Source organism: Lactuca serriola, chromosome 8 (assembly GCF_051521515.1).
Source record: "Lactuca serriola cultivar US96UC23 chromosome 8, Lser_US96UC23_V15, whole genome shotgun sequence".
NCBI classification, from domain to species: domain Eukaryota; kingdom Viridiplantae; phylum Streptophyta; class Magnoliopsida; order Asterales; family Asteraceae; genus Lactuca; species Lactuca serriola.
The window spans coordinates 39397229-39411033 of NC_136415.1; the positions used below are offsets into that span (position 1 = coordinate 39397229).

Consider the following 13805-nt stretch of genomic DNA (forward strand, 5'->3'; position numbering starts at 1 on the left):
TCATGACATGTTTGGTCGCGCAATAAATGGAAATGAATTGAGTCAATTCCAACGGAATCTGCCAAAATCCATATATGATGGATTTCATCATTTTTAGCAATGGAAGATGGAATTGAATTCCATTCTCCCATATCAAATTGTCCTTACAAACCCTATACTTATTAAAGGGTATTTTGGTCATTTAACAAATTATTCTACCCATTTATAGATTCCGGAGCAGATCAACTTATAAACATATAAAGAAGACTCTTTACAAACTATAACACTTACCCAATCGCAATTATTTGGTTTATAAACTGTTTATATTCTACGATGGAGTACAACAATTAATATACAAAAAGCAAAAAAGAAAACACCCAATAAAACATTTTCAATGTATTACAAAGGGGTAGGGAGTGGTAACCCACCCCCATAAAAACGGAAAAGAAAGAAGAAAGAAGAACAAATTTGTCCAGGTAAAATTTGTTTACAGATGCATGCACAAAACCTTTAGTTTAATTTTCACAAATCATCGATATCACACTCCACCAAGCCTTCAACTCAGCAAGCCTTTGTTGGCTCGGTTGGGGCTGCTTCCTCTACCTTGACTGGGGTGGTTTTCGGTGTCTTCTCAACCTCCGCAGCCACCACCACCTCTTCATTCTTCTCTTCCTCCACCACAATCTCCTTCTCTTTGCTGCTTGTTTCTTCCACCGAAGCTGCTGCTTTTGGTGCTGCTTCCGGTGCTGGTGTAGCTCTTTTTTTTCTCTTCAACTACTATGAATGTTGACACCTTCTAAAAAACAAAGAAGATGGGTCCCTCCACCAAGGTTGCGCCGAATTTGCAGCAAGCTTCATGAACTGGTTTCGGTCCAGGAAACTCTAACATAATAAAAATTACAAAATTTAGTAAATTAATCATATTATTGAGTGACTGCATGTTTAAAATAAATTATTTTAGTTTGTAGTTTACCGATTTTAGAGAGTTCTTCAAGGAACTTCTCAACACCAGTCGAGACCTTTTTCAAGGCACCCTCTTTCTTCTCCTTCACCATTGCATGTTCACATATTCAGTAAAATTCGTTATATAACTATAGACCGACCTTGATTTCATCATCAGAAGCTTCATAGATTTCAATGACTTTAGCTTGGAGTTCACTATTCTTTTCTTCAAACTCTTTGCTGTAATCCTTCTGAATATGCATGTGAATTATTTTACATATGAAAATATGTTATAAGAAATCAATAAAAATTAATCAAAGATACTGATTAACAAAAAAGAAAAGATACCTTTGAGAACGCAAGTGTGTTAATTCCTGATGAAGATGAAGCTGAAGATGAGATGAATTTTGTAATTAAGTTGTAAGCGTTGTGATCATAGGTTATATAAGATCTCCAAACCTTTTTCCCTTCAACTTATTATATTCTTCGTCCATTATTAAACACCCCCTCTCCAGTTGTAATTACAATTATGCCCTTCAAATCATGTCATCATATCTTCCTTTGTCATATTTAATCTTTTTGCTTATATTTATATCTATGCTAATATTTCCTGTCCTATATTTCTTATCTCATATTTTCCATATCTAATTGTATCCCCCCTCTCCGTTTTCGTCCAATAATATTAACTGATTTAAATTAAGAGTTCAAGTTTATTAATAAGGTGTATATCTTCATTGAACAATTTAATTCTTGTGCAAAAATATATAATTATATAGTTAAATTCTTGAGAAGCGAAACACCCAAACATAATCCAAAACCAATACATAATGAAAAGTATCAAAATCACTATATGAAGCTCTATAAATTACAAATTCAATTTTAAAGGACCTAATTATCCACACACATACCTGCCTCAGCATCAGCAGACCGATTTCAACATTATTTGAGGTTTTTTTAATTGGGTTTGCTTAGCAGGAATTTTCCTTTTTGTCTGGGACATTCCATTAAACACCTGGGGTGCGAAATCATAACTTTAGACAAATGTTGCCTTTGATTGCTTATTTCTCAGGAGAATATGATGTTTTAGATTTTCAAACAGATTTTTTTATCCTTTTAAGTTCAAATAGAGTGAAAAAATATGTGTATAAGAAGTTAGCTTGACCTTTTAAGTTCAAAAAGTTTTGTGAACTTAATACGAAGGCAGCAAGCAATGGACCGGTGTCGTCTCTATTATCGTGGAATCCTCTTCTTCTGATTAAGAAACAAAAAATTCAGCATCAATAGCAGAAATTGAATAGGTTCCAAACAAACAAAGAAAAAGGTAAATCATTAGGAAAGAAAAATACAAGTACACCAAAATAAGAATGTAAAAATACACAGAAAACCTGGAATATAAACCGCACAACCAAATTTGACCACAAACCTGAAGGAGACAACAACGAAAGTGTGGAATAGAAGATGCACAACAAAGTGTCACCGGATGTCAGCATGTCAGCGATCGGGTAAGAGGATCAACTGTGGTTCACAATCCAAGATTGAGGGGTGAGAAAGGATGAATCAGAATAGTAGGGTAGAAATTAGGTGAAATCATCAATTACCTTTGATAAACGTGAAATTGGTTCAATAATCCGATTACCCCCCGCACAATTCATGAAGTTCACCGACTTTGGGTTCTTCAACTTGATTTATGTGGCACAAATAGAAACCCATATCCGACCACTGTGCTCTTCTTCAACTCATTGTCCTCTCAAATCATCATGCCTTGAAACATAAAATTTCATGGAGGGGTGACCAAAAAATACCAAATACAGATGGCGGTGGAGAAGATTGGGTGGATTGCATATCAAAAGGATCGAGAAACATCTGTTACAGAAGCGAAAGATATACCACCATCCATTGACCAATGTCTCAAAAGCTATTAAGAAAGGAGGTGGAAGATAACTGGGAAATCGAGATCAGAGGCCGTGGGGGATGAGTCGACAATAGAAGAAGAAAGAAAAAAGAAACATATATATGGTGATTAAACGTCTGTAGAAGGTAACTCGACGACACGTATATCTCTTTGCAGGGACCAAATTGAAAACGTGTCCCCAATTAAATAATGGAAAAAATGGTATAAATTGCCCATAAAACAACAGATGCACAATATAACAAAACCAATATAAAAGAAGGACCATTTCTGCCAAAAAACCATCAACTTCACTATTCCTAACTTTGGACAATTTTAATATATATATATATATATATATATATATATATATATATATATATATATATATATATATATATATATATATATATATATATATATATATATATATATAATTAAGCTCTAAATATTAAGATAATTACCCAAGGCTGCAATATAGAATGACCTTGGAGTAAGGTTGTCCGTCATTTGTACTAACTTCCCCTTTGTATCGATGAGAGTAAGAGTAGGTTTGTAAGATCAAATTGTAGCTCGTCCCAATACTTCCATAACATATTTCTTTTGACATAAAAACAATTCAATTGTATGGAAGGAAAAGAAACTATGGAAGGGTCAAATGAATCGTACACACAAAATAAAAACATATCGTTGGACGTGTTTGTAGAGGTTTAAGATTTACTAATAAGTTTAAACCTAATAATAATAAATTTTTTTTAAATTTATTTCTAAACAATTATTATAGACACGATATCAAAATTGCACAAATGAATGTGATTAATTTTTTCCTTACATGACATGCCACGTTTTGTAAGAACAAATTCTAGCTCGTTCCAATACTTCCATAACATATTTCTTTTGACATAAAAACAATTCAATTGTATGGAAGGAAAAGAAACTATGGAATGGTCAAATGAATCATACACACAAAATAAAAACATATCGTTGGAAGTATTTGTAGAGGTTAAAGATTTACTAATAAGTTTAAACCTAATAAAAATAATTTTTTTTTTAAATTTATTTCTAAACAATTATTATAGACACGATATCAAAACTGCACAAATGAATGTGATTAATTTTTTCCTTACATGACATGTCGCGTGTCGCACGTGTTAGTAACTTGCTTAGGTTGTTATAACCAACCAAGTTTTAATGAGTTAACCAATAAAATTAAGAAACATTAAGATCTAGTTTAATATGATTAAAACTTAAAGGGCTAAATTATGAAAAAATAATTATTTTTAGACAAAACGGCAAAAAATGTCAATGAGGTACGTATTTTTTTAGGTTTTGGTTCAAACTCTGACTTTTTTGGATCAATGGTACTTTTGAATTAGTTTCGTTGCATATCTGATCCCTCTGAATATTTAAATGGCTGTAATAACCTTGTTGTATTTATTTTTCATTTTTCTTTTATTTTTTAAAATATTATACTTATTTATTTATTTTAATAATTAAAAATAAAAAAGAGCCCACATCTCTCTCTCTCTCTCCCTCTCTCTCTCTCTATCTCTCTCTCTCTCTCTCTATATATATATATATATATATATATATATATATATATATATATATATATATATATATATATATATATATATATATATCTTAACTCACACGTAATTCTTCCAAGACTGTATCTCCTTTTTGATTTCACAAGAACATAATTCTTTATTTCAACTTTCACGAGAATTGATGTATTAGGAATTAGATTAAAGATGAAACCCAAATACACACAACATGGGATGCATACACATGAGATGCACTTTCTTTTTCCAAGATATCAGGGGGTGTTTGGATAGGAAAAAAAAGAGGGTGTTTATTGGTTATTGCTTATTCTCACCACAATAAGCTAAGTTTAAGTGTTTGGATAAAATCCTTAAAAATCAGCTTAGTGTGTTAGAAATAAGCTAAATAAATTAATTTTAATAAGCATCTCCCCCTTGCTTATTTCTTATTGCTTATTCACACCATAAATAAGCTAATAAGCAATAAGCTAATAAACTAATCCAAACACCCAGGCGAGTTTAACACAAAAATATAATATATTAAAATCGATCAATGGACATATCACCTTCTTTCCTACAAACTCTTTCTTCTCCGGCGAACTGGATCCCTCAATACTATCTACCCCACGATGATTATGAACACTAAAATCCTAACTGGGTTTTGACCCAACTTCACCTTCTTCTGGGAATCGAATTAGGAACATAAAGCCCCCATATTTTTCACATGTTCCTCCCAAGAGGGGGAGGGAGATGATCTTGGGTTTTCAAGTTCCCATCATCGATATTATTCTCTAGCACAATGATGGATCCTTCATCGATTATATTTCCCCCAAAATTTACACCACCGTAGTCCAAATATGAGGATTATTCATCATTCCACATCTCGTCTCATTATCTCCTTCAAATCTGGATCCTAATCGATTTAGCTGTTATCATCGATGATCATCAATTGATATGAAAATCTTAAACCCTCAAACGATCTAGGTTAGCCATAGTAGACCTTCAGACCCACCATTTCATTTCTATGTTCTCTGGACAACATCCCACCCATGAATCAAAATCGAAACTCATAGCAATCTTGATCAAACATAAAAATCAGATACAAAAATCAAACAAAAACCTTGATGATGTCGATGAGATGAAGATGAACATATGATGAACTGACGAACCATTAACGGTTGAATTACATATGAGAGGTTAGAATGAGAGGGGTGGAGGCGATGTTAAAAATCTTGATTTACCGGAATAGCCCTACCTTCAAGAACCAAACTCTAGTTCTTCTTCAGAGTTTAAGGGATTAGGTTGGGATGGAAAGCTAGAGAATGAGTGAAGGTCTAGTTTTCAGAGGTTGTGGTAGTGTCATTGGGTTGTGGGAGGAGTGAACGAAACGGGATGAAGAAGACAATTAGGAGAGAGAGAGAGAGAGAGAGAGAGAGAGGTGGGCCACATATTTATTTATTAATATAATATTTAATTAAATAAAAAAAATTAAAAATTATACCAAGAGGGCATTTTAGTCTTTTCTGAGGGACAAAAACCACAAACAAATTAGTTCAAAATGATCACCATTAAAAAAAATCGGAGTTTGAACCAAATGTCAGGAAAAAAAAAATATATACCATAAGAACCATTTGTATAGTTTTTCATATTTTTTATGGTTAGCTAAACAATTATGCTTATAGCTAGGGGTGTTCGGTTGGATGTATCGGTTTCATCCGATCCAATCAAGTGAATCCAAATTAATTTTAGTTTTCAAAATATGGATCCGAATGGTCCAAACTAAATTCAAATCCAATCCGATTACAATTCGGTTTGATCGGTTTTTATAATTCGGTTTTCAAAAACCAAAACATTTTAAAACGACATATAATTATAATATTATCCAAGTTTACACAATAAACGAAAACAAATTATTTAGTTGTGATATAAAATTTATAAACAACTAATAAAAAATATATTATAGTTAAATATTTTATAGATAAAAACTTTTGAGAGAAAATGCATATTAATATTTTTTTTTATCGGGAGAAACATTTTGAACCTATTTGAAAAAATAAATTACAAAATTAATAAATAACTATAGATATATATTATAAATAAATAAAATAAATATTTATTCGGTTTTTATTTTATAAATCAAAACCAATCCGAAATCCAAAATAATAATTCGGTTTTGTTGAAAACCAATCCAAAAATCCAGATATCCAAACCAAATAGTCCATCCAAATTGTCCAATTATGCAATTCGGTTTTATCTATTTAATGAACAGCCCTGCTATAGCATGAGCTCCAAAATCCATAAAAATTATTGACAAGGTCTTTAAAGTTATTTCTAAATAGTAGAGGGTCTGAATAGTCATTTGAAATTTTGAATCATATTAAATACAAAGATTTTTCATATCTTTTCCACACGACATGCATACCAACAATTTTATCTTTCCAGATTTAAAACTACAAAACCCAATCCACCTACAATTTATAATGCACATCGTACAAGCTGCGAAGGATTTATCAAAATCATGCATCATCTCTGGTCTCTTCTCACTTCTCAGCCTATAATAATCACATAATCACTCATCAACTTTTCCCTGCGTGCTTCCACCCAAATACACAGATGTTGAACTTTGTTATTCTTCACGTTTTCTTCTTCTTCATCATCATCATTTTTGAATTTTCAAATGGGTTTTCAGATTATGATGTTTTAATGAAGCTCAAAGCTTCATTAATGGTGGCATCAAATACCTCTGAAATATTAGACGACTGGAAAGTCGAAAACTCACATTGTTCGTTTTCGGGAGTTTCATGTGATGAAAACTTTCGTGTAACGTCGTTGACGATATCCTACGTTCCTCTGTTCGGAACTATCCCGCCGGAGATCGGGATTCTGAACAAACTAGTCAATCTGACGCTCGTATCAGATAACCTCACCGGTCCAGTTCCGGTGGAAATGTCTAATTTGACGTCGATTAGATTCTTTAACATCTCTAGTAATGCTTTCACTGGGGAGCTTCCGGGAGAGATTGTGGCGGGAATGGCGGAGCTGGAGGCTTTCGACGTTTACAACAATAATTTCAGCGGGAGGCTGCCGGTGGAGTTTGTGAAGTTGAAGAATCTTAAAATTTTGTATCTCGGAGGTAATTTCTTCAACGGAGAGATTCCGGAAGATTACTCGGAGTTTCGGAGTTTACAGATTTTAGGTTTGCAACAAAATGAACTCTCTGGGAAGATTCCGGCGAGCTTATCACGTGTGTCGACTCTTGATCAGCTTCTCACCGGGTATTCCAACAGTTTTGAAGGAGGAATTCCGCCAGAGTTTGGTTCTTTCAAATCACTAAAACTACTAGATCTCGGAGGTTGTAATCTCAACGGAGAAATTCCGGCCAGCCTTGGAAATTTGAAGATGTTGCATACTCTGTTTCTTCAGTTCAACAATCTCAGCGGAGAAATACCTCCGGAGCTTTCGGGAATGGTTAGTTTGAATTTTCTTGATCTATCGAACAATAATCTAAACGGTGGCATACCGGAGACGTTCTCGGAACTAAAAAATCTAACTTTGATTAATATGTTCGGCAACCTTCTCACCGGTCCTCTTCCTCGGTTCATCGGTGATCTCCCGAATCTTGAAGTTCTTCACATCTGGCGGAATAATTTCACGCTTGAACTCCCGCAGAATCTCGGCCGTAATGGTCGGCTACGTATGCTAGACGTCACCGGAAACCAACTCACCGGACCAATTCCGAAAGATTTGTGCAAAGGAGGTACAAGTCTCGTATTTAATTATTGAAAGAATAATAATTTAGATATTAGAATAAGAATGGAATCCGGAAACTTATGTGATTTTGGCGTTTATCTCAGGCAACTTACGAGTTTTGATTTTAATGGATAATGACTTCTTTGGGGCCTTACCGGAAGAACTTGGTGGCTGCAAGTCTTTAACGAAGATTCGAATCATGAACAATTTCATCAACGGAACTATTCCCCCCGGCATCTTCAACTTGCCGGAGCTTACAATGCTCGAGCTTGACGACAACAATCTTACCGGCGAACTTCCTAATAAAATGTACAGTCAGTCTCTTCAAAGTGTTTCAATGTCTAACAATTGGATCACCGGTAAGATACGTCCGGCGTTTGGTGATTTAACGAATCTAACAACTCTATCTCTCCAATCAAATAAGTTCGTCGGTGTAATTCCAGAAGAGATATTTAATCTAAAGAAGCTTTATGAAATTAACGTCAGCGACAATAATCTTAGTGGTGAGATTCCGGCTTCCATTGCTGCATGTGTGCAACTTACGTCCATTGATTTCAGCAGGAACAGCTTCATTGGTGAATTTCCGAGAGGAATTTTGAGTTTGTTCAATCTGTACATACTTAATGTATCACGAAATCAACTTAAAGGTGAGATTCCGATTGAATTAGGTCACATGGAGAGCTTGACAGTGTTGGACCTCTCCTACAATCAATTCTCCGGTAGAGTCCCAATCGACGGACAACTAAAGGATTTCAGTGACACCATCTTTTCCGGTAACCCTAACCTTTGTTTACCACAAACCACTCATTGTCCGATCCTCTCCACATCACAAAACAACAACCCTTCAATCCCCGCATCAAAGATTATGATAGCAATCATCGTTGTAATCACAACCTTATCGTTATTCATATAACATTCATCAAATATAAAAACAACGCTTAGATCTAAAAGTTGAAGACGTTCTTGAATGTTTGAAAAATGAAAACATAATCGGTAAAGGTGGAGCTGGAATCGTGTACCGAGGATCAATGCCGAATGGCGTTGACGTAGCAATCAAACGGTTAATCGGCCGGAACCATGGATTCGACGCCGAGATCCAAACGTTCGGAAAAATCAGACACAGGAATATCGTCAGATTGCTCGGATACGTCTCCAATCGTGAAAGCAAATTGCTGATTTACGAGTATATGTCTCATGGAAGTTTAGGTGAGATTTTACACGGATCGAAAGGCGCACATTTGCAGTGGGAAACGGGGTATATGATCGTTGTAGAATCAATGAAGGGACTTTGTTACCTTCACCATGATTTCTCTACAATGATCTTACATCGAGACGTTAAGTCAAACAATATTTACTTAGATTCCGATTATGAAGCTCATGTTGCTGATTTTGGGCTCGCTAAGTTCTTGAGGGATAATTATTATGGTGCTTCCCAGTGCATGTCTTCCATTGCAGGATCTTAATGGGTGCATTGCACTGTTGAAGACTGATTCAAATAGTGAAATAAAGTGAAATAAGTGCTCTCGTGTGTGTCTTCATAACTGTTGAAGTCTTTCATATTTCCTGCTTTTACTTTAGTCTTTTCATGTTTCCAGCATTTACTTTTTCAGTTGTAAGTGCTGCTATATATTGCAGCCTTTTGTTCTTTGTTTTTCACTGAATAATACACGAGAACTTTTCAGCATTTTGCATTGTTCATTTGTTTTGAACCAACATTGTGGTATCAGAGCTTAGGTTGCATTCCTAAGTCTCTCTGGTTTGTTTTGATGGCGCAGAACCTCAACACTATTAGCATGTCTCACCCTCAAATTTCAAACTTTAAGGGAGACTCCTACGAGTTCTGGAGTACCAAAATGAAGACTTTGTTCAAGTCACAATATTTGTGGGATCTTGTTGAAAATGGGTATGCAGAAGCAAGCACAGATGAGACACGGCAGAAAGAAAATCAAAAGAAAGATGCAACAGCCTTGTTTTTCATCCAACAAGTTGTTGATGAAACAATCTTTCCCAGAATTGCTGCAACAGACACATCACGAGATGCCTGGAACATTCTCAAAACTGAATATCAAGGATCAACAAAGGTGATCACAGTTAAACTCCAGTCCCTAAGAAGGCAGTTCGAGACCTTAAACATGAAACCAAATGAAACCGTTCAAGAGTATCTTGCAAAATCATCTTCTATTGTGATTCAGATGCGTGCTTATGGAGATAAAATCTCTGATGAAGTTGTTGTTGCAAAAGTACTGAGGAGTCTACCTTCTAAATTCGACCATGTTGTGGCGGCTATTGAAGAGTCAAAGGATCTTGCAACATTTTCCTTTGATGAACTGATGGGCTCACTACAAGCACATGAAGCAAGAATCAACAGATCTCAGACTCAAGATGGAGAACGTGCATTTCAGATCCAAGGAGAACAAAGTAGATATTCCTTTGGTCGAGGAAGAGGTAGAGCATCATCTCGTGGTCGTGGTCGAGGGAGATCACAAAGGTCACTAGTTCAATGTGATCATTGTAAGAAGTTTGGTCATAAAGAAGAAGATTGTTGGACAAAGCAAAACCAAGCAAAGTACACCGAAGAGGAATTTGAAGAGAAGGAAGATTACTTGTTCATGACCCACATTCATCCGGTTGATGTTACAAAGGAGATATGGTATATAGACAGTGCATGTTCTAATCATATAACTGGTGTATGTGACAAGTTCAAAAGCCTGAACACGACAGGAAAATCACGTGTTCGTCTCGGCAATGGCCAACCAGTTGCGATAGAAGGAATAGGAGCTGTGACGGTTTGCATCGAAGGAAAGGATAAACTCATCAGTGATTTTCATTTTGCACCAGGTCTGGCCCACAATCTGATAAGTGTAGGCCAGTTAATTGAAAATGGATTGAAGGTAGAATTTGAAAATGATGCTTGTGTGGTAAAGAAACAAAATGGTGAAGTTCTATTATACTCAAAAATGACTGGAAATAGGATGTTTCCAGTAGATTTTTCACGAAAAGAAGGATATATGATGATGAGTAGCAAGGATGATAAGTCAAGATTATGGCAGTATCGATATGGTCATTTGTATGTAAAAGGTCTACAACTATTAACAAGCAAACAAATGGTGAACGGGCTGCTAACCATAAAAGATTCTACCCATGTGTGTGAAGGGTGTGTCTTGGGTAAGCAAACACGAAGATCCTTTCCGAAGGGGCAAGCAAGACGAGCAACAGAAAAACTGGAGATAGTATGTGCAGATATCTGTGGTCCAATGAGGATAGAATCACACTCAGGGAGTAAGTACTTCTTGCTTTTTATTGATGATTTCACTCGTATGTGTTGGGTCTACTTCATCAAAGCGAAATCTGAAGCTTTTGAGCACTTCAAAAAATTCAAAGCCCTTGTCGAAAAACAAGGAAGCAATGTAATCAAGATTCTAAGAACTGATAGAGGTGGTGAATTCATGTCAAAGGAATTCACTACATTATGTGAAGAAGAAGGAATAAGAAGAGAATTGACAGCTCCTTATACACCTGAGCAAAACGGAATCACATAGAGGAAGAACAAGACTATTGTTGAGATGACTCGATCAATGCTAAAAACAAATAAGTTGTCTAACTCATTTTGGGCAGAAGCGGTAGCCACAACTGTGTATCTCCTCAATTTATCACCCACCAAAGTAGTATGGAATAAAACACCTTTCGAAGCCTGGTATGAGTTCAAGCCCACTGTTGATCATTTGCGTGTTTTTGGCTGTTTATGCTATGCATTGGTCACCACAAATAGGCACAAGCTAGAAGAGAAGTCCAAGAAATACATCTTTGTGGGCTATTGTACAATGTCAAAGGCCTACAGGTTATTCGATCCTATAAATAAGAATATTGTTATCAGCCGTGATGTGATTTTTGAAGAATATTCAAGTTATGTGGATACATCGGTTCACACAAACTTAATGCCACAACCAAATTCATTTGAAAATGTAGAAGATGAAGTGCATGATCATCCGATCAATACACCCATGTCTCCTCCATCAAGTCCGACACCGAGCTCTACTCACTGTGAATCATCTTCTGCTACGCCCTCGAGGACCACACCTAGCTCTTCTGATGTGTCGTCTCCAGATACTCCACCACTCAGATATAGAAACTTGAATGACATTTATGATAGCATTCTAGCCCTGTTCGCTGGTGATCCACTCTCAGCAGATGTGGCACTTCAAGATGTTAACTGGAAGAAAGCAATGGAGGAAGAAATTATGGCGATCGAAAAGAACGAGACATGGGATCTGGTGGAACCTCAAGCTGGTAAGCATCCAATTCCTTTGAAATGGGTTTTTAAAAAAAGTTCAATGCGGATGGTAGTCTCCAAAAACATAAAGCAAGATTAGTTGCTTGTGGTTTTCGACAAGAACAGGGTGTAGATTTCAATGAAACATTCTCACCGGTGGTAAGAATTGAGACAATAAGGTTAATTCTTGCATTAGTTGCACAACAACAATGGGAAGTTTACCAGTTCGATGTTAAGTGGGCATTCTTAAATGGGGACCTAAAAGAAGAAGTTTTTGTTCAACAACCCGAAGGATTTATTGTTCCTGGGCAAGAAGGGAAGATATATAGGTTGAAGAAGGCATTATATGGGCTTAAACAAGCTCTGCGTGCATGGTATAGCAAGATTGACAACTTCTTTCGCTTCAATGGTTTTTAGAAAAGTCCTAGTGAACCTACCATGTATTTCAGGAAGCAAGGTGATGCAGGGATCATGTTAGTCAGTCTCTATGTTGATGACATGATCTACACCGGGTCGTCTAAAGAGCTCATTTATCAATTTAAAATGGAGATGATGAAGACGTTTGAAATGACAAACCTTGGAAAGCTACATTATTTTCTTGGGATCGATATAAAGCAAACAAACACTGGTATTTTTATTGCTCAAGAAAAATATGTATCAGACATGCTAAAGGGTCTCAACATGGAGAATATTGAACCAGTCACAACTCCTATGAACACCAATGAAAAGATAACATGTGAAGATGGCACAGGAATGACAGATCCACAAAATTACAGGAGCATAGTTGGGAGGTTAATCTACCTCACTCACACAAGACCAGACATAAGTTTTGTAGTGAGAGTAGTCTCAAGATTCATGCACAAACCCACAAAACAACACTATGGAGCTGTCAAAAGAATTATTCGTTACTTAGCTAGTACCAAGCACTATGGTATCTGGTATTTGAACTCGAAAAGGTTTGTGCTAAAAGGATACAGTGACAGTGATTGGGCGGGATCACAAGAAGACAAGAAGAGTACAATAGGGAATTGTTTCAGTACTGGGTCTGGAATAATTTCATGGCAGTCAAAGAAGCAAGCAACGGTAGCTTTATCATCAACTGAGGCGGAATATGTGGCGGTCACAATTACCGCGTGTCAAGCTGTGTGGTTACGAAAACTTATCGGTGATCTTATGTAGGAACAAAGGGAACCAACTGTGATTTACTGTGACAGTCAATCAACTGTTGCCATGACAAGAAACCCAGTTATGCATGGGCGTACCAAGCATATTGAAATTAAGCACCACTACATTCGACACTTGGTGGCAGCAGGTGTAATATGGGTGGAGTTCTGTCCTACTGAAGAACAATTGGCCGACATGTTCACTAAGGCTCTTCCGCCTGCACGTTTTCAGCGTCTCCGAGCTTGTATTGGCATTGGAAGCTTTGAAT

General features: G+C 36.1%; 1 protein-coding gene and 2 pseudogenes across 1 annotated transcript; 2 read left to right on the top strand and 1 right to left on the bottom strand.

Annotated features, from left to right (window-relative positions):
* Window positions 1-540: 540 nt before the first annotated feature.
* Window positions 541-1184, bottom strand: LOC145066828 (salt stress root protein RS1-like; annotated as a pseudogene).
* Window positions 1185-6778: 5594 nt separating this feature from the next.
* LOC145068823 (uncharacterized) lies at window positions 6779-9787 on the top strand. Its single transcript, XM_079015811.1, is given in 3 exon segments — window positions 6779-8110; window positions 8208-9033; window positions 9035-9787. Coding segments are annotated over 3 exon segments (2502 nt in total). The 5' UTR covers window positions 6779-6966; the 3' UTR covers window positions 9567-9787.
* Window positions 9788-12811: 3024 nt separating this feature from the next.
* LOC145066829 (secreted RxLR effector protein 161 pseudogene) lies at window positions 12812-13552 on the top strand (annotated as a pseudogene).
* Window positions 13553-13805: the final 253 nt, after the last annotated feature.